Source organism: Aplysia californica, unplaced genomic scaffold (assembly GCF_000002075.1).
Source record: "Aplysia californica isolate F4 #8 unplaced genomic scaffold, AplCal3.0 scaffold00666, whole genome shotgun sequence".
Classification (NCBI taxonomy): Eukaryota; Metazoa; Mollusca; class Gastropoda; order Aplysiida; family Aplysiidae; genus Aplysia; species Aplysia californica.
The window spans coordinates 250,160-268,102 of record NW_004797936.1 but is presented as its reverse complement, the minus strand read 5'-3'; the positions used below and the strand labels follow the sequence as shown (position 1 = coordinate 268,102).

The window sequence follows — 17,943 nt, the reverse complement described above, 5'->3', positions numbered from 1 at the left end:
GCTAGTTTCACTTTGATTTTTAAAAACTCAAGTAGGGTAACTCTGTTCGCAAAGAGTGCGCTTTTGTGAAGAGGGCGCCACCAAATTTTGAGGACACTTTTTTAATTGGCTCAAAGAGAGAAGTGGCCCATCTTGTTATGTACTATCATTGGTGCTAGGCAGTTCAATGAACATTTCATGGCTGACATGATATCGATATTATTCTTAATATCGATGCCATCAAAGATTGTATCAATGAATCATTGATTGTATAAAAGATCGTTCATAATCTTTGATTATAATGCAAACTTGGATGCAAACATTCCATCTTTTAAAAATAGGATCTTTTGAATATCAACAGAAAGGTAAAAGAAACTGTCGAAAAAGCAAATTTTCTTTTGGCATTGGCATTAGCGTTTGCACAATGCTACTCATAGTGTTACTGTAAAAGAAAAGAAAATAACTAGATTCTAAATGTTGGGAATGACTTCTTAATGTTTCTATAGAGACAAGACAGCCCACTCTTCCACTATTAGCACTCTTCAAAATGAATGCGTCCATCGACATTACAGGGAATAGTTGTTTCCCCCATTTTTTTTCTCTTAATTTGAACTGGACAGGCGACCAATATCTTTCATGGTTTAAAATGTTTTTTCCACCAGACGATTGAAACATTATGACCCTTTCATTGTGCTCCGAACTTTCATGTATACAGAAAAAATGCCCCCCCCCCTTCCCTTCCCAGACCAAAGAAAAGACAAGACTAAGTAGAATGAGGATATCAATTATGTCTGTAATAAGTGCTGTCATTTCTGTGCCAAAGATGTCCTCGAGATCTTTGGCTGTGCTCTGTATCGATATGAAAGTATCGATCTTCGATATCTTGAAACTAGAGCTGGGCGAAGAGTCGATTCTGGAACCGATTCCCACGATTAATATTACGGATGCAAAGTTCCTTCTCCTTTTTATGTAAACCAACGGTTTTATCATTAAAATTTTCTTTTTTAAAAAGAATCTATTTTTGAAAAATAAAAGTTAATGGTTCGTAGTGTTCCGAAATCAAGGTTAACCTAAATCCTGAAGACTTTCGAAGCCAACCAGGTAACCACCGGGAAAAAAAATCACATCATTAGAAAATAAGTAATTGGGTTCGGAGTCGATTCCTACGATTCCTAGCTTTCAATAATCGGGAACTCATCCACCCAGCACTACTTGAAACACAACAATAATGTCTGCTTGCTTGACTGTTGTGTGTATTTCCCCTGTCCACCTCTTCTAGATCTAGAATCTAGATCTACCCAGAATAGAGTATGTACACACTAAAATTTGATAAAATCTTCTTGACATATATTTTTCAGCTACTCACATGACTGAAATGAATACAGGTATTGAAGGAGTTCCTTCATGATTTTGCTGTGCTCAATGAAAAATATATGCTAATCTCGACGACCATTCAATTGTGAATGTTGTTGTCGCTGGTTGACTTAAATTTCTTAGTAGCCTACAGTAGGCCTACTGTAGTTTAGTAGTATAGACTAGTATTACTATAATTTTAGCATTAAGCCTAATACTAGATTCTAGATGTAATCTCATCACCCACTTAAAAAAGTTCAGGTCCCAAAAATTCAAGGATTAGTGACAGGAACAAGTGTGGGCGATTTTGTAGTTTCGTTCGTTTAAAAGTCAAGAGTAGGGGGTATCAGGGTTTTATCCTAATTTGATGTTTTGCAGTTAGGTTGCATTCCTGCTCTTTGTGTAGCCTAATTCAAATAGTATTTGGTCTTCAAGACTTCTGGATTTCTTCTCTGGATGTAAACAGATTGATCGTGGACTTTAACGAACGGAACTACAAGATCACCCAAGTGTGCTCAGGCTCAGAAGTAGATCTAAGTCAGTCCTACGGCTACAGTCAGGGGAACAACTAGTTGAACAAGTGAAAGTGACAAGCGGATACAGGCATCGGGATGCGATAGCTAGATCTAGATCTAGATCTAATCTAGATCTAGAGTACGACAACTGAAACAAAAGGCCACCTCTATTCTCACCCGGGGTGAGAATAGTGCAGGCGAGTCTTTTGGCTATTCTCACCCGGTGCGCGTTCACCGTTATAGCCTAGATCTAGGCCAACAAATTTTGCGTTCACCCTAAACCACAGAATTCTACACTGTGATGACAGAAAAGTTGTAGAATTCTGTGCCGTGAACAAACGTTCCATTACAACTGTAGCCTACTAAAAGCATACAATTTTGTCTGTGGGCAGTGGAGAGAGAAAGAGAGAGAGAGAGGAGTAGCGCGAGAACTTCCGGTCAAAACAAAATGGCGACCCGCGTAGTTCGGCTCGATTCGAAAAGTTAATTTATAGCCGTAGCATCTTTGTAGACAACCAAATTAATTTACTTTTGTGTTTTAACATCATTTTTTAACTTTGTTTTGGTCAATTTGATCGTCCACACCGATAGACAGTATTCAGAAAGAGACAGAGAGAGAGAGAGAGGGGAGGAGTAGATCTTGCGAGAACTTCCGGGCAAAACAAAATGGCGACCCGTGTAGTTCGGCTCGATTCGAACAGTGAAATAGCCATAGCATCTTTGAAGACGATCAAATTAGCTTACTTTTGTGCTATAACGTAATTTTTTCTTGGCTTTTATCAATTTGATCATCCACATCGATAGAAAGTATTCCGAAATTAGGAAAAACAGGTCTTGTTTCAAACCGGGTGAGAATAGCCTACGGTCGCAAGTCTCACCCGGGGTGAGAGGTCGATCGTATTCTATTCTCACCCCGGATGAGAATAGCCACTTCCAAACACGCCATGGCGAATATTTATCGCAGGCGACGTGTATACAGACCCGGTAACCGGGAACAAAGTCACCAAGTACAGTGGAACTCGGATTCAACGAGGTCGTCGGGCCTGACCTAAAATCTCGCTGAATCCGAGTGTTCGTTATAGCAAACACAAGGTTTTGTGTAGATAATTACAGGCACTGAGCAAGTTATGTATAAAGAGAAGTCACAAGTAGTGCCTGAAATGCGTGCATATTATGAACTGTAAAATAAAAAGACCGATTTGTTAAAATACCCATGCCTGTGTCATCTCGATTGTTTACCAAAAAGTTGTGTTGCTGTTTAGAGCCTAGTATACGGCTACGTTAGATTCCATAGACCAGCGCACAATTCAGTACATAGATCTATGTCAAGACTAGTTTATTATTGTAATATTATGATCAGTTGCAGAGGGGAAAAAAAGACTGGCGCGTTTGTATATGCGACGTTCAACGCCCGGACCGCTAGTGCCCCCTCCCCCTCCCTGACATGCACACACAGTCACACGTGTGCAGGCCGCCCATGCGACCCTTACACACGCCAGAATAGACACGTGTTGTTTCCCTCTCAACTCAGGTTGGCCCAGACTGGCAGGTTCAAAGTTGAAGCAGCCTACCTCCTAAATGATCTAAATAGTGCAAATGGAGGTAGTGTAAATATCTAAAATGTTATATAGAGGATAGTGTATTATTTGTGTAATTTTAGGATAGAAAAATGTTGTGTATTACACTTATCTTTAAAAAAAAAAGTTTGCTTTGATGTTGCTTAAATTATGCTCCCTCCTCCCCACACCAGGGCAGTGCTACTGACTGAAGTTGTCTTTAGGCCATTCCCAAAGGGGGGATATTAACCCTATCCGTACGCCTGGGGTCATTTTGTACCCCAGGGGTTGTATTCTTCATATTTTAGAATACTTCTAGTGCGAAGATCTCTTTTAAACTTTCTGTATTTCTCAAAAAATCATTTTGACAGACTGCTATGCAAAGCATATTGATCGGATTAACGAGTAAATTTCCTCTTTGGAAATTAGGGGCACAGAGTTCCCCACATCGTATGGATACGATAGTAAAACATGACGTACAGATAGAGGGTTAACATGTTCTTATGCAGAGTGGAATTGTAAATGGGTCTTCTCGGGTAGCTCGTCTCATCCCTTTTATATATAGGGCCGTTGTGCTTCCAAGGTTAATATAAGTTACAAACTAGAGAAATATTGGAATGGGAGCATGGTAGTCACTCCCCGCCCTAAGACGGGACGGCTCATATTTACGCAGTGTGAACCTGTGGTAAGGAGGAAATAGGTGCAACCGTTTCGTTTTCTTAATATTTATTACTTTAGTGACCTTTCTTGGGGGTGGTGGGAGGATGTTTTCAACAATGATGCGATGAAACATGGCTGTTTTGTTGTGAGTAAAGGATTCCCCGATCACAGTTTATGACTACTGCTAAGGTGTTGAATGAGGGGTGGAAAAAAGCAGAAACACTGACTCACTCTACTGATATGCTCTAACATGTCGGGAACAGATGAGGAAACTGTTGGTTATAGTATAGTCCTAGGGAAGAGCGCTCAGCCACGTGACTTTCCAAGCGACCACTCCCAGCAACCTGTCTACTATTGAACTATTGCACCTGGGTTAATGCATGAGATCAGACATTCTGAGAGATTTTTCTCTAGCGGTTTGTTGAAAAGTACGTCATAAGTTGTTCAATAGCAGCTGATCTCTTGACTAATCTTTAATCCTATACACTCAGTGCTTCCAATCTTCCATATTTTTACTGAAATCTGTACTTTCTGACAGTTTCCGTAGTTGCTCCCCCATCATTATCAACTCCATCCCTAAAAAAGTGCAATTGTGTAGGGCTGCTGAAATTCCATAGCAAAGAATCCTTTCTCGCCTTCCTATTGCCTTAAATAAGTTTTGAATATTACGGTTCCTGTTATGCATTGATTGCAGGTTGGTCAGCGATACATTTTTACCTGCAGATTGGTTAAAATCTGGCTATCTTGATATTGAGCTTTTTGTGCCAATTTCCTCCTTTCTTTCGTTGACTCAATCTATCTATCTTTGGATTTTGCTGTGGCAGCAAAATCTGCACGTTGGTCTAGTGTATGGACTTGTGAGAAAATCACTATCAGACAGAAAACTTTTCAAATTGTCTAGATCTAGAGTAATTGTCATTGTGATGATTCCTTGGGAGCGTGATAAGGACAGCAGTGAAAGAAATTTATTTGCTAAAACTAAGTAAAATCAAGAATACTTTGAAGTGTTGTTCTGAGGTTGTGGCATTTGACATTCAAACGTGAAAATGGAGGAAAATTAGAGTATATATGCTGGTAAACTTAATTGTCTAAGTACATGCTATGTTATCTTTAAGAAAATAGTATTGGTTGAAAATCTGCAGATGACTTCTATGTCGATTTTCAGCCAACATCATCATTCGCTGATCAAACTTATTTCGTTAGCTCTCCTTACAGTTTGGTTATCAAGCCAAAGTTAAGTCATGATGTAATCAAGTACTTTCTTATGATTTTCTGTATCAAAGTTCACAAATGATGGTGTTAGTCATTCAACACTCATGACGGTACCAGCATAACAACTTTGCATAAGTCATGTGTCCACCTTTCAAACTGGTTTAGCTTCATCCCCTACTTTATGTCTTTCTCTTCTCTTAGATTGAAGACTGCCAACAACTTCTGTCGTCTCATCAGGCCTCAAGACAACATGACTTCAGCTTACGGCCAAGTACCTGTAAAGTCAGCTCTTTTCCATAGAGGAGTAGGCACGTGGCACTAGCTCTTACATGTAGAAGGAAACCGTAGGTGTCTACCATATCTTAGACTCAAAGGAATGCTTGTTTTATGACAAGCTGAATGATACAAAGGCAATAACATTCTGGTAGGGTGTGTGATCCTGGTGAAGCTAAAGGAATGGATCCTGATGGGGCAAACGGTGGTCACAACTCTCAGTCTGCACTTGAAATATCAACAGGAGGAATTAAAGTCCCAAGTCAGATGTCCTACAAGTCGGGAGAGCATAACATTTCAATGCCTCTGTCCAGTGAACTGTGTTCTGAGCAGAAAAGTGCTAATGAGATCAAACTTGAAACTGAATCAAGCGGTAGAATTATGTCTGATGTGTATACAAATACTGGGATTGGATGCCAGGCAGACGTTTCCCATGTAACATCGGAGAATAGTGATAATTGGGAACCTGCTGCTGGTTTGAACATTAATGATAACATTGATCAGCAATCCAGAAATGAGACTTCACATGGGACATGTGCTATAAAATGTAGTGAATCGTTTACTGATGAGAGTATGACGGATAGTGTGGACATTGGTGATGCTGTTCACTCGAGCTCAAAGTGGGGTGCTACTGAATCGTTACATCTAGAGCTGCAGCATGCTGAAACTGCACCTTCAACTTCCCCTCAGTTATCCAGCAGTAAGAATCATGCTGATTGCTTGACTGACACAGCTGTACCAACGAGGGCTTTATCAGAGTCAATTGTAGGACAAGAACTCCCACATCAAACCATGAGCAAAGACAGTAATGGATGTGGTGCTGGTGGCTCTTCCAAGCCATCTGTTTCCCTAGACTTGATACATTTAGATGACTGCCAGGTTCATGTTGAAGCTACAAGTGAAATGGTTGAGAACAGAACCCAACCCCTGGCTAATGCTGTAAATAGCGCATGCCTTACGGAAGACATGGAAACTGAAGGAGAAACCGCAGCACAGAGGCAACAAAGAAGAAAAACAGGGAGTAGAAGGGACAAAACACGCCATGTCCTTCCGGCTTGTAACTGTTCATTGTTGCGGTGTAGTGAGCAAATTACAGAGGAGGGAAGGCAAACTATAAATTCTACTTTCTGGCAGCTTAAAGGTTTGAATAAACGGAGACAGTGGATGTTGGACCACATGAAATGGCATCTCACCACGGTCAGTAGCAGGAAATGGTTAGGGAAGAAAAGGAAGAGTAGAACTTTTTTCCTTCCAGATGTTCATGGCAAGCTTGTGAGAGTGTGTAAAGATTTTTTCATCAGGACTTTAGGATTTGACTGTGTTAAGGATTTATCTGATTTCCGTCCATTTTTTATGAGAATGGCACCGACAGACCAATGTTGTCGTTCTCATCACAAAATGACAGTAGCTGTTCTCCTCTCAGTCAAGAGGCACATTCAGTCCAAGCTTGAGGAATCAAAGTTCAAGAAGCAGTTTAATTCAATAAAGGCAAAGGGAAGGGGCTGTGGCTTTGTTCAGATGTGCTACAAAGATTTCCAAGTGTACCACAATGATCAGAGTGTCGGATACCAGTCATACCAGAATATCTTTTTAAGGCATTGTAACACGTTTTCAAAAGCAGACAGATCGAAATGCCTTTCTGACTTACAGATGTTGAAAGAGGTTTATGCTGAATGTGGAGATAAGCTTGAAGGTCCAGGTCTGAACTCTTGTGGAGAATTTGCTCATGGGGACAATTTAAGTCATGGACCTGAACATGAAGTATGTGGAGATGTGTCTTCAGGTCAGCAGAAAAACTTTACGCAGCGACAAAACGAAGGCAGTGGTGGGCATGGCTCTGTTGTAATGCAGCTGGATAGTGAAAGTGATGCTATTATCATCACAAGAAATGTCAGCGACAGTGAAAGTGAAACTGAAGCTCAAGGACATGATCACAGAAAGCATTTTCGTAGAAATGAAAAGTTAAATTTACGGTCAAATGAAAATGAAGTCAAAGCAACTTTTAGTCCTTCTGAAGTGTCAAATGTTTCCAGCCAAAAGGGCTCAGAATGTAAGATAAGTTCCTTGAAGGAAAAGTACCCTGTTCAGCCTGCATGCCACTGTGAAAATCGATGCTGGGAAAAGATAGGGGAAGATAGGAGGAAACAAATCCATAATATGTTTTGGTTCCTCACAGACTATACAAAGCAGAAACTATGGATACAAAGGCAGAGAGTTGTCAGTAAATGGTTTGCCTTCTCCTTATCTTCTCGTACTTCCAGGTCTTATCGTTTGGCAGATGAGAAAGGTCGACTAATTCAAGTGTGTAGTCATTTTTTCTTGAGCACATTAGGTTTGTTTTCCAACTTCTCAGTATATAAAAAAAACCCTTCTGTGTCTGATGTAAATTTGGACATGTCAGCCAGCTGTCCAGTTGTAAAATCAGAGGACAATATTATTGCTCCATCATCTGTCAAGAAAACCAAGGTAATTCAGAGAAGAAAACGGGAAGGCTTTGAAGTCTCCTTCTTGGAGCAGCACATTCAGGGTTTTATCCAGTCGGGCAAGAATATCCCTGGTCTCAGGAGAGAAGAGTCTTCCAAGGACAGCAGGGTAACCATAAAAAACATGCACCAAGACTTCTTAAGGACCCATCCGGACGTGAATGTTTCTTATGCTACCTACAACAAGTTATATCACGAGCAAATCAGTGCTTTCAAGGTTAGGCTTTTTGCTGGAAGCTCTGATTCTGAGTTACTCATTGATGATGCATATCATAGTTCTGGATATGCTGGTGAAAGTCTTGGGAACACAGAAGGTGTGTATGGAAATTTAAGTAATGAAGGTTCAGCCTCAGATGCCACAGATTTAGACAAAAAATCATCAGTGCCTGGAGAAAGCTTACTTCAAGCTCAGGTTCACCCTGAAGGTGGTTTCTCTAAGAAAAGAAGATTGAGAAATCTAAGTAAAAGTGTGAATTACAATGACAGTCTTGATTTCCCCCTTTATCAAGAGGATTGTCGTCCTGTGAAAAAACGCTCATGGAAATTGGGTGAATCAATAGCTAAGTCTGTGTCCTTTTCTGAGTCATTCGGAGTTTCTTCTAAAAAGAAAATGAAACGTATGGCAAACTCCAGTTCTTTAAATGTTGATAGAAGAACAAATTCGACAGACAATGGAACTCCTAAGCGGAAAAGGGGAAGACCTAGAAAGCATCCTTACCCGGAGGTTGTTGACTTTCAGGATGATCGGGGTAACACTGATGGAGAGGTCAAAGAACTGAGTTTTCGAAGTGAAAAAGAAAAGAAACAATTCAGGAAAAGTTATTTGGTAACTTCTGCTAAAAAGAAAAATAAACACCCGATTCTCCCTGCATGTAAATGTAATAGGAGAAAATGTTTTGAGAAAATTCCTGAGGCTAGAAGAGTTGAAGTTCATGAAACTTTCTGGAGCCTTAAATCATACAATGAACGTAAAGAATGGATGCTGAAGTATGTGCAAAGATGGGAGCCACAGACTAAAAAACTTATCCTGGTTCCTGGGCGAAAAAATGATTGCAGGAAATATTTCTTGCCTGATCAGGATGGCAATCCAATGAAAGTGTGTCGGGTGTTTTTCCTTCATACTTTGGGATTTAAATGGGACAGAATTGTTGATGAAATCATCAAGACGGTGCCAAAAGATCAGATAGTTGTGAGGAAAGTTTGTAAGGAACTTAAGAAACCACAAAGGGAAATGCCTGAGATAGTTGTCAAATCTGTGATAGATTTCTGGGAGGAGTCTGAGAAAAGGAATACAGTCAAAGAAGATGTGGGCAAGGAAGAAGTTAGTGCAGGCCAGACAAAGGAACCTGCAACAGTGAAGGAGAAATCAGATGGAGCAAAAGTGAGAAAGGTATTTGAAGAATACAGGGCCAAACATAAAAACATCTACCTCGGCTACCATAATTTTCGGAGGATATTGAGGGATTTTTTGGAAGCTCAATTTCAAAGTGCCAATGTGGTGTCAGAAACAGGAGTGGGGGATGTGAGAGAAGCAGTGGATGAGACAGAGGAATTTGATGAGCTGGAGACAGTTAGTGAAATACAACAGCCTCCTTCTCCATCAAAAGGTCTGACTAAAAAGAAAACACAGGCTAAACCAAAGTCATTGAAAGTGAAAAAAGATTTCAGAAGGTCACATAAAAAAGTCCCTGCTGCAGTAATGAAGTGCGTGAAAGAATTCTGGGAAACTGTTCAGGAGTCTTTAGCCTCGACACCACCTGTGAAGAAATCTAATCGAGGCCGCAAGCGTTTACACGAAGACAGGGATCCTCCAGTTCCAGGAGGGAGAAAAGTCAAAGATTTATTTGTTGATTTTCGAATAAGGAACAAGAATGTTTACCTTGGTTATCACAATTTTAGGCGTATCTTGAGAAATCTGGCTGGCCTGAAGTGTGGGCCTACTGAAGTTGAATCGGAGCTTGTTCAGGATGAGAATGAGCCTGCCAGAGTGTTGAAAAAACCAAAGAGAAAGCTTCCAGAATTAGTAGTTAAAAGTGTCAAGGACTTTTGGGAATCCTCTCCAATGTCTGCAAGTTCAGAATCTGACAAAAGCAGTGAGGTAAGCAAAGTCAAAACTTATAACAAAGAACCCCTCATGCCGGAAGGTGTAGACATTAAGAAATTGTTTTCAGAGTATAGGGCCAAGCACACCAATATCTATCTCGGGTATCATAATTTTCGCAGGATTCTCAGAAGTATTCTTAATCCAGATGTTGAGCGTATTGAAATCCTTGATCCCAATGAAAATAAACGATCAACCAAGAAGTCTACCTCTGGTAGCTCTAAGGGCAACAACAAGCAAATCGGTTCAAATGAAGTGAACATGGCTGGTCCTGCTAAGCTACAATTGGAAACCCAGGTCAATCAGGCTGGTTTTGATGCTACAGGTCTGGCAGAGGCACATTTGAATGACCAGAATGTTGGTGGGTTTGAGAATGCACATTGCGCAATGACCAGTTTCAATTCAACCTTTGCAATGTGTCATAATGAGTTAAAGGGCAATGATGATTGTATTCTTGATGTTGGAAGTGGACTGTTAAAGCGTAAAGGTTGTATGGATACCACCATCAACTCAGAAGGCCCGGGTTTTCCTGTATCCACATTTAAGTGCAGAAAGCGGAAGAATCCGTCTGTGAGGAATAACAAAAGCAACTACCCCATGTTGCCACCATGTAACTGTACAAAGAGAAAATGTCATCTAAAGATTCCAGAGGTACGCAGGAGAGCCATTCATGAAATGTTTTGGGGTCTTGCAGGCTACAATGAGAGGAAGCAGTGGATGTTGGAGAACATCAAGAGAACAGACATCAAACGTCGTGTAGTTTTCTATGATGAAGGCAAACCTAAGAAGCATGAAAGCCGCTGGTATTACCTTCCAGATGTAGATGGAAAACCTTTGGAAGTGTGCAAGGCTTTCTTCCTCAGAACTCTTGGCTACAAGTGGGATAGTGTCATAGACACCATAGGCAAGACCACGCCAAAAGGTGAAACAGTTGCTGCTCCGGACAGACGGGGCCGTAGACCCCCAGCCCACAAAATCTCTGAAGAGGCTATTGCCTCTATGACTCAGTACATTGAGTCAGTATGTAGGTCTTCTCGTTGTTTCCAGCCTCAGAAAGGCCAGAAGAAAAATAAAACTCCCAATATGATACCGTACGGTTTGACCATGAAACATCTTTTTGAGGATTATAAGTCTAAGCATCCTAATCATAAGTATGGATATGAAAGTTTTAGAAAGGTTTTCCGCACAGTCAAGGCAGATTGGATTCAAAGTTTGCCAGAAGGACACAGCCAGGATGAGCCTGAGCCATCTTTTCCCACCGGCGATGACTCGATGGAACAGGACTACCCTGTCGTAACTGATGTTGCTGAGGATGTAGATGACTTTCAGCCGGTGTCTACAGAGGTTATTCATGTCCCTCAGAGTGCTTCATATTCCAGTATAGCTCAGTACACATCACACCAGGAAGGGCTGGCTCCCGAGACAGTACCACTGGTACAAGAGAGAAAGAGCTGTCTCTACCAGTACTCATCGCCAACACTCAATCCTATTCAGCACCCTTCCTCTGGCCAGCACCATCAGCCCCACCACCAGCCCAGTCACAGCTCCCACCCGCCTCATCAGCATCATCATCATCATCATCACCCTCATCCTCATATTCATCCTCACCAGGACCCTCACTCTGTTGCTGTCCATGATGTTGCTCAAGTGGCTCACAATTCTGGTGTGAGTGAGCACTACCGGCCCATGGATAATGAGCAGTTCATGAAGTACAATTTGTATAACAATAACTCCCCCTCAACCCCAGGGGCCACGGGACACTTCCAGCCCATGTCTGCAGCAGATTCTCTTGCTTTTAATCCTGGCAGTCGTCCTGACATAGATCCCTCCACATCAGGTGGTGGTCAGTTCCCGTCCTACCTGATGCCCAGCCCAGAACCGTTCCGCAGGCAGGTCTACCACCACATGGCCTCACAGTATCATTCAATTTTGCACCACATTGCAGAGTCCAACAGATTCTTCAACTACAACGGTCTCCCACCATCTACAGAAGGCAACTTCCAAATGGGACAAGAGAAGATTGCTCCTTTTGGGAATAGGCAGGACTTCCCCAGGGATAGCCAGATCCCTAGTCAGAATCAGAATCATTTCCCTCACCTGAAACACCCTCAGGGATATGTACAAGAGGTATTACCCATGCAAGGTCAATTCTTGGACCCAAACTTTCAGCCACATGTACAGCAACAGGAAGGCAGCAGTATGGACCTGGCCTCCTATTCTGATGATAATGAAAGCGGCTATATTCTTGAAAACCCTGAAATGCTTGGGAAAGAGCGAGTGGAAGGTTCACAGCATCTGGTTACCCTTCCCGTTCCGGAAAAGGAGAAGGGAAAGAGTAGTAAGAAGTCTCCTCGTAAAAAGAAAGGTGAGACGAAAGTGAAGGTGAAGCGAGAAAGAAAGATTAAGGTGAAGTCGGCTCGCAACAATGGTGAGCATTATCCCATGCTTCCAGCCTGTAACTGCAAGAAAAAGAAGTGTTCAGAAAAGTTTCCCGAAGAAAAACGACAGCAAATTCATGACATGTTCTGGAAACTTGAAAACTACAATGTGAGAAAGCAGTGGATGCTGGAGAGAATTGAGAGGACTGACCCAAAAAGAAGAAGAGAAATCATCGGCAACTTCAAGAAAGGCGAGTCTAGGTGGTACTTCTTACCAGATGATGAGGGAAAAAATGTGGAGGTGTGCAAAACATTTTTTCTGCACACTCTCGGGTACAAATGGGACAGTGTTATTGACACCATTCGAAGGACGATTCCGAAAGGAGAAAAAGTGAGTAAGCCTGACCAGAGGGGACGTAAGCCTCCAGCTCACAAGTTGCCTGTCTCAGTTATACGCTCAGTTATCCAGTACATAGAATCCATGCAGCAGGCATCAGAACTTCATCCCAAAGCTGACAAGGACACAAAGAAGGAAAAGTCTGGGGAGGCTGTCCCTAACAGTGACAGCGCCAGTTGTTCCCAGATTGTTATTCCCTATGGTTTGACTATGAAAGATTTATTTGATGACTACAAGGCTAAGCATGCAGGGCATAAGCTGGGTTATGAGAGTTTCCGCAGACTGTACAGAGCTGTTTCAAATTCTGAGCAGATTCTAATGGACAACGGTCAAACTGGGGAGGAGGCTTTGTTGAATCCAGATGGAGACCAACTTGTTACCTTCTAAACATGTGGAAATATGTACTATGAGTTGTGTATTTGTCCCATTACTTAGTTAACACTGTCCGTACGCCTGTGGTTGTATTCTTCACATTTTAGAACACTTCTAGTGCGAAGATCTCAAAAAATCATTTTGACAGACTGCTATGCAAACGGATCTGACTAACGAGCAAATTTCCTCTTTGGAAAGTGATGGCACAGAGTTCCCCACATCATATGGATACGATAGTAAAACTCGACATACGGATAGGGTTAACTTTGTCTGAGTATTTTTGTTACAGATTGTCTTATCATAATCTATGATGTTACCATGTACAGGCTGTGTTACTATTTTTACTGGTTGATGATTGATTTAGTTTTATGCGAGTGGTTGAAGGGGGGGCTCTAGTCTTGTCTGTTCCTTTTTCTTTTCAGTGTCATATTATTTGTATGAAATGTTATTTTTCTGTCCAGCTATGTGTACATCTGTTATGCTTGCCTCAGGGCCTAAATGCAACGCTGCAGATGCTGGACTTTTTTTCTTTCCTTGATCTTTTTATTTTTTGTATTTTTTAATGGTTTTAAATAAGAGTTTTGTTGCCCTACAAGGTATAACTTGGTATTTTCAGTCAGTCTTGAGATGAAAAATATACCATGTAGGCTACTAGATAGAATCAATGTGTACTTCTAATAGGCTCATATGAAATTGGAATTTTCTTTGATCTACCACCGATTGGTCAGATCCCATTTTCATTTGTTTTGGTATACAATGGGTTCAAGTATGATAGTTAATTTGCCCCGATGAAGTTGTTTATTTGATTGACTTCAACGAAGGTTGTCTACAAATTTGATCTTAACAAATTATAAATAATCACCTGAATCCCTGCCCCACTTTGTCAGTTCTCTGAAGTGTTTTACCCCCCCCCCCCATTGACACAAATTAGATCATGAAAGAGACGAGTTGCTTCAACTGCTTCAACCTTTCCTGTCAGACTGAGTGGTCTGCATCATCCCAGCAGAAAGATACTTAATTAAAAACTTCCTGACCCAGTAGCGAACTCATGTCTTCTATATATGCAAAGATGAAGAGCCTAACTGTAACACTACAGATGCTATTATATGTTTGTTTGGTTTTGATGTCAGATGTTTGATCTGTTGTCACAAATGTCAATCAATGTCACTGTCAGGCATCCTTACCACCTCCCCCCCCCTCCCCCAGTGTCCAATTAGAGCGAAAGTTGAGACTACCCAAGGTGCCTGGGTGCATGTTTGCAATGAAAGATAGTAACTTCCTCATTTGTTTTTTAAGCAGTGCACTGACAGTGACTCCAGTCATAGATGAATGTTTTGTGTATGAAGACGGGAAATTTTTAGCCAGAGCAGTTTTTCTTTGGCAAAACAGTTCAAAATTTTCTTATGTTTTATTTGTAGTATGCAAGGTAGCAAAGAGCTCGCTGAAAGTGAAATCCATAACCAAGGTTTTCATATCGTCCTCAAGACACATATATATATATGAAAAATATCAGGACCAAGGATAATTTCATTGTGAATGAAAATTATTTTATATATTTTTCTCCATTTCCGTTGTACAAATGAATCAACTCTACTATAATGTAATACAAGATAATCAGAATTTAAACAGTCTACTGTGGAGCATTTAGAGCTGACTGTGATTCAGTTTGATCAGTAGGTGAAATCGTATAGTACAAGTTTTACGGGTTTTAGTTTGCCTATATAGATCTTACTTGAACTTGAAGTATTTCTTCTTAACCTAGAGTCGTTTTGATGACCAAATGCATTGTCTTGACAACCAAGTGTGTTGTGTTCAAATAATGAAATATTTCTGTTTCTAGCAGAGCATCAGGTGTTTGTCTTTGTCTGTTATGCCTTTCTTAGAATATTTTGTATATTCTATTACCTCTTTAAAACAAACAAATTTTGTAAATATTGACTCTTTTATTTTGTAGACCTGTATTTGATTTACTTTTTGTCTCATAACTTTTGATTCTTATTAGGTTATTGATTTTCATAACCCGTTAACATCTGTTTGGTTATTTTAGATTTTGGGATTGAATCATTGTTGATGGTTTTTCTGTGATCTGTTAATAGGTATAGCCTACAATTTTTAAAACTGGTTTGAATACATTTTTTACCTGGCCTTCCATCACTGGGATTTGTTTTTGGTGTGTATGCCCATGTTTATATATAATATGCTTTGGGAATTGTTATTTTGTCAAGAGAGAAGAGATATATTTGCTTGTTGGGGGTCTTTTTATTGCCTTTTTTTATCAGATTCTGGGTACTTCAAGGGGCACTGCAAATGAATATCTTGGTGGGATCTCAAACGAGTTGAATTATTTTGTGTTGCTTAATGTCCTTAGACAATATGATAACCAGTGCACATTGCAGAAAGTGTCGTCACATCCTGATTTGTTATGGTTTGATGAACAGTTGAGGGTGGCCAGGTTTTTGTTTATTTTGACATAATTTGATCAACAGCAATTGATGGGCTCCAGTTTGATGAAACTGTGGCCAACGGCCAATTACAAGGCTACTACGCATAATAGGATCAGATCTTTTGATTGCACACAGAATGTGATAGGCTCCAACGGACAATAGGGCCATACATGATGAAGCAAAGCGGAGGTTGATTTGATTTATATAGTGTGCAATAGCTGGAAGCATTACTCTACTGGAACCGAATTGGCCATGCTTTTGACCAATGGATATCTGTTATAATTTCACTACTGAAAATAAAATCAGGGGAGGTGTGATTGTTCAACTGATTCAGCAGATAATTTTGACTTCGGACGCAAATAATTTGTTACCACTCTGTGCCTTCACGGGTGGTCTCACAAAAAGCTAATAAAGAAATATGGGATAAAACCATGTGTGTGCAATACAAAAATTTCAGAATAAAAATACTATTCAATGTCACCAGAAAACAGGGATGAAATGTAAGTGGTATGGAAAAAAGAAGAGAAGAAAGTGATGAGTAGAAAGGGTGCAAAGAGCAGCTCTGTGTCAAAACACAGGAGACAGTCAGCCGCTGTGAGCAGTGCTGCGGGCTGAATCAATTAATACTTTATGACACTAGGTTCTTGAATGCATTGTGTGCATGCAAGCTGTGATGTGTAAATCAGAAATTTTGTGAGGAATTTTTTGTAATTCAGTGTCAAAGTCATGAATTAACAAATCTTGACCCTTCCTTCTGCCATCATACTTATCTCCTGTATGTAGGCTATGTAGTATGCCTTATGTAATTGAAGTGTGTAACCTCCTTTCCACCTCTCTTGCTCCCTCCCTCCATCACCCCCTCCCCCCTCCCATGCCCCCTTCCTCACCCCCTCGCATTCCTCCTACCTCCTCTCTACCCCCCACCAGTCTTTCTTCCTTTCCTTTTCCCTTCTCTTTAATGACTCGTAATGTTCATTATTTCTTTTTACAATTTTTGTTCCTTTCCTATGAAGTCCTATAATAACTATAACGCACAACTCTGTGGATGGCAGTCGATGTTCCAATGAGTTTTTCATTCCAACTTAATTTACAGAGTACATGATTCATTGTGGTTTAAGTCCATTTCATGTATGTAGAAGTCCTTCCATAATTCATCAACATTTTCATTTATCAAGTTGGAGTATTTTGTGTTACTGGGTTCATTTGTATCAGTACGCCCGTTCTCATAAATTCATTTTTGTGTTTCTGTACTTCTGAAACGTATACCCAAAACCATGCTGTTATTGTAGATTTTTACATTATAACTAAACTGAACGGATCATATTTTTATATTTTCTTGTTAGTTTCCTTATATTATACTTTTGCACTCTGACTTTTAATAGAAACGTTTACGCTTTCGCTTCCAATGGTGATTACTGGTACTAGTGTCACCCATACGTACATGTTTGATGATAGAATATCGAGCAGGATACAAAGAGGCTCATTGAATTGTATGATGTATTGCTGTTGGAAAATGTTTGCCCTAATGGATTGCAAAACATAATGTAGTGTACATATGTTCATAAATACATACGGTTGTATCATAAACCAATGGTAAAATCATTAAAGGTCTCACATTATTTTATAAGAAATGGATGTGTTATTTCTTTTTTGGCTTTAAAACAGCTGTGTCTGTCACTAACAAGGCAACATTTCCGCTAAAATAAGTCACTTTCTTGTGCTCAAGTTTGCCTGACCTTATCTCAGTTATTTCTTGACTAATTACTAGAACCTTGCAGGTGGGTTTGAAATGCCATTGACCTTCAGGAATATTTTTTTCTATGTGAAAATTGAAGCTGTTACTAATTTCCTCTTTGTTTATTGTGAAACACGGCCTGGCTTGAGTTTACACAATTTAGAATGGTTTGTAGTACCAAGGTCACCGTATTCAACAACAATGATGATTTTACACTAAAAAGTAGGGCAATACAATAGAGTTCTTAAGAAAATTGCAAAAAACTGGGCACGAGAAAGTGAACTGACTAGTCTATAGTTATTGCTAATTATGTGCTCAGATGTGTACACTCCGTTTATGTCTGGTGTCTGTCTTGTTTCTTGTTTAGCTGCTGCTTTTATTCGCAATCCGTCTAATCTGCTAATTGTGTGCTCAGATATGTGTACACTCCGTTTATGTCTGTCTTGTTTAGCTGTTGCTGTTATTCGCAATCTATCTTCTCTTTT

At 40.3% G+C, this 17,943-nt stretch overlaps 1 protein-coding gene across 2 annotated transcripts; it reads left to right on the top strand.

Annotated features, from left to right (window-relative positions):
• The first annotated feature begins 170 nt into the window (after window positions 1-170).
• On the top strand, window positions 171-17,354 carry LOC101856214. 2 transcript variants are annotated; one of them, XM_013087980.2, is made up of 2 exons: window positions 171-344; window positions 5,477-17,354. In XM_013087980.2, the coding sequence occupies exon 2, from the start codon at window positions 5,732-5,734 to the stop codon at window positions 13,292-13,294; it is 7,563 nt and encodes a 2,520-aa protein (XP_012943434.1). In that variant the 5' UTR covers window positions 171-344; window positions 5,477-5,731; the 3' UTR covers window positions 13,295-17,354. The 2 variants fall into 2 exon arrangements, with proteins under 2 accessions (XP_012943434.1, XP_005108231.1); XM_005108174.3 differs by lacking the exon at window positions 171-344 and adding an exon at window positions 1,197-1,287.
• Window positions 17,355-17,943: the final 589 nt, after the last annotated feature.

Bases quoted from the DNA above. Each gene is read 5' to 3' on its own strand.
- LOC101856214 (XM_013087980.2), top strand. From the start codon at position 5,732: ATGGATCCTGATGGGGCAAACGGTGGTCACAACTCTCAGTCTGCACTT.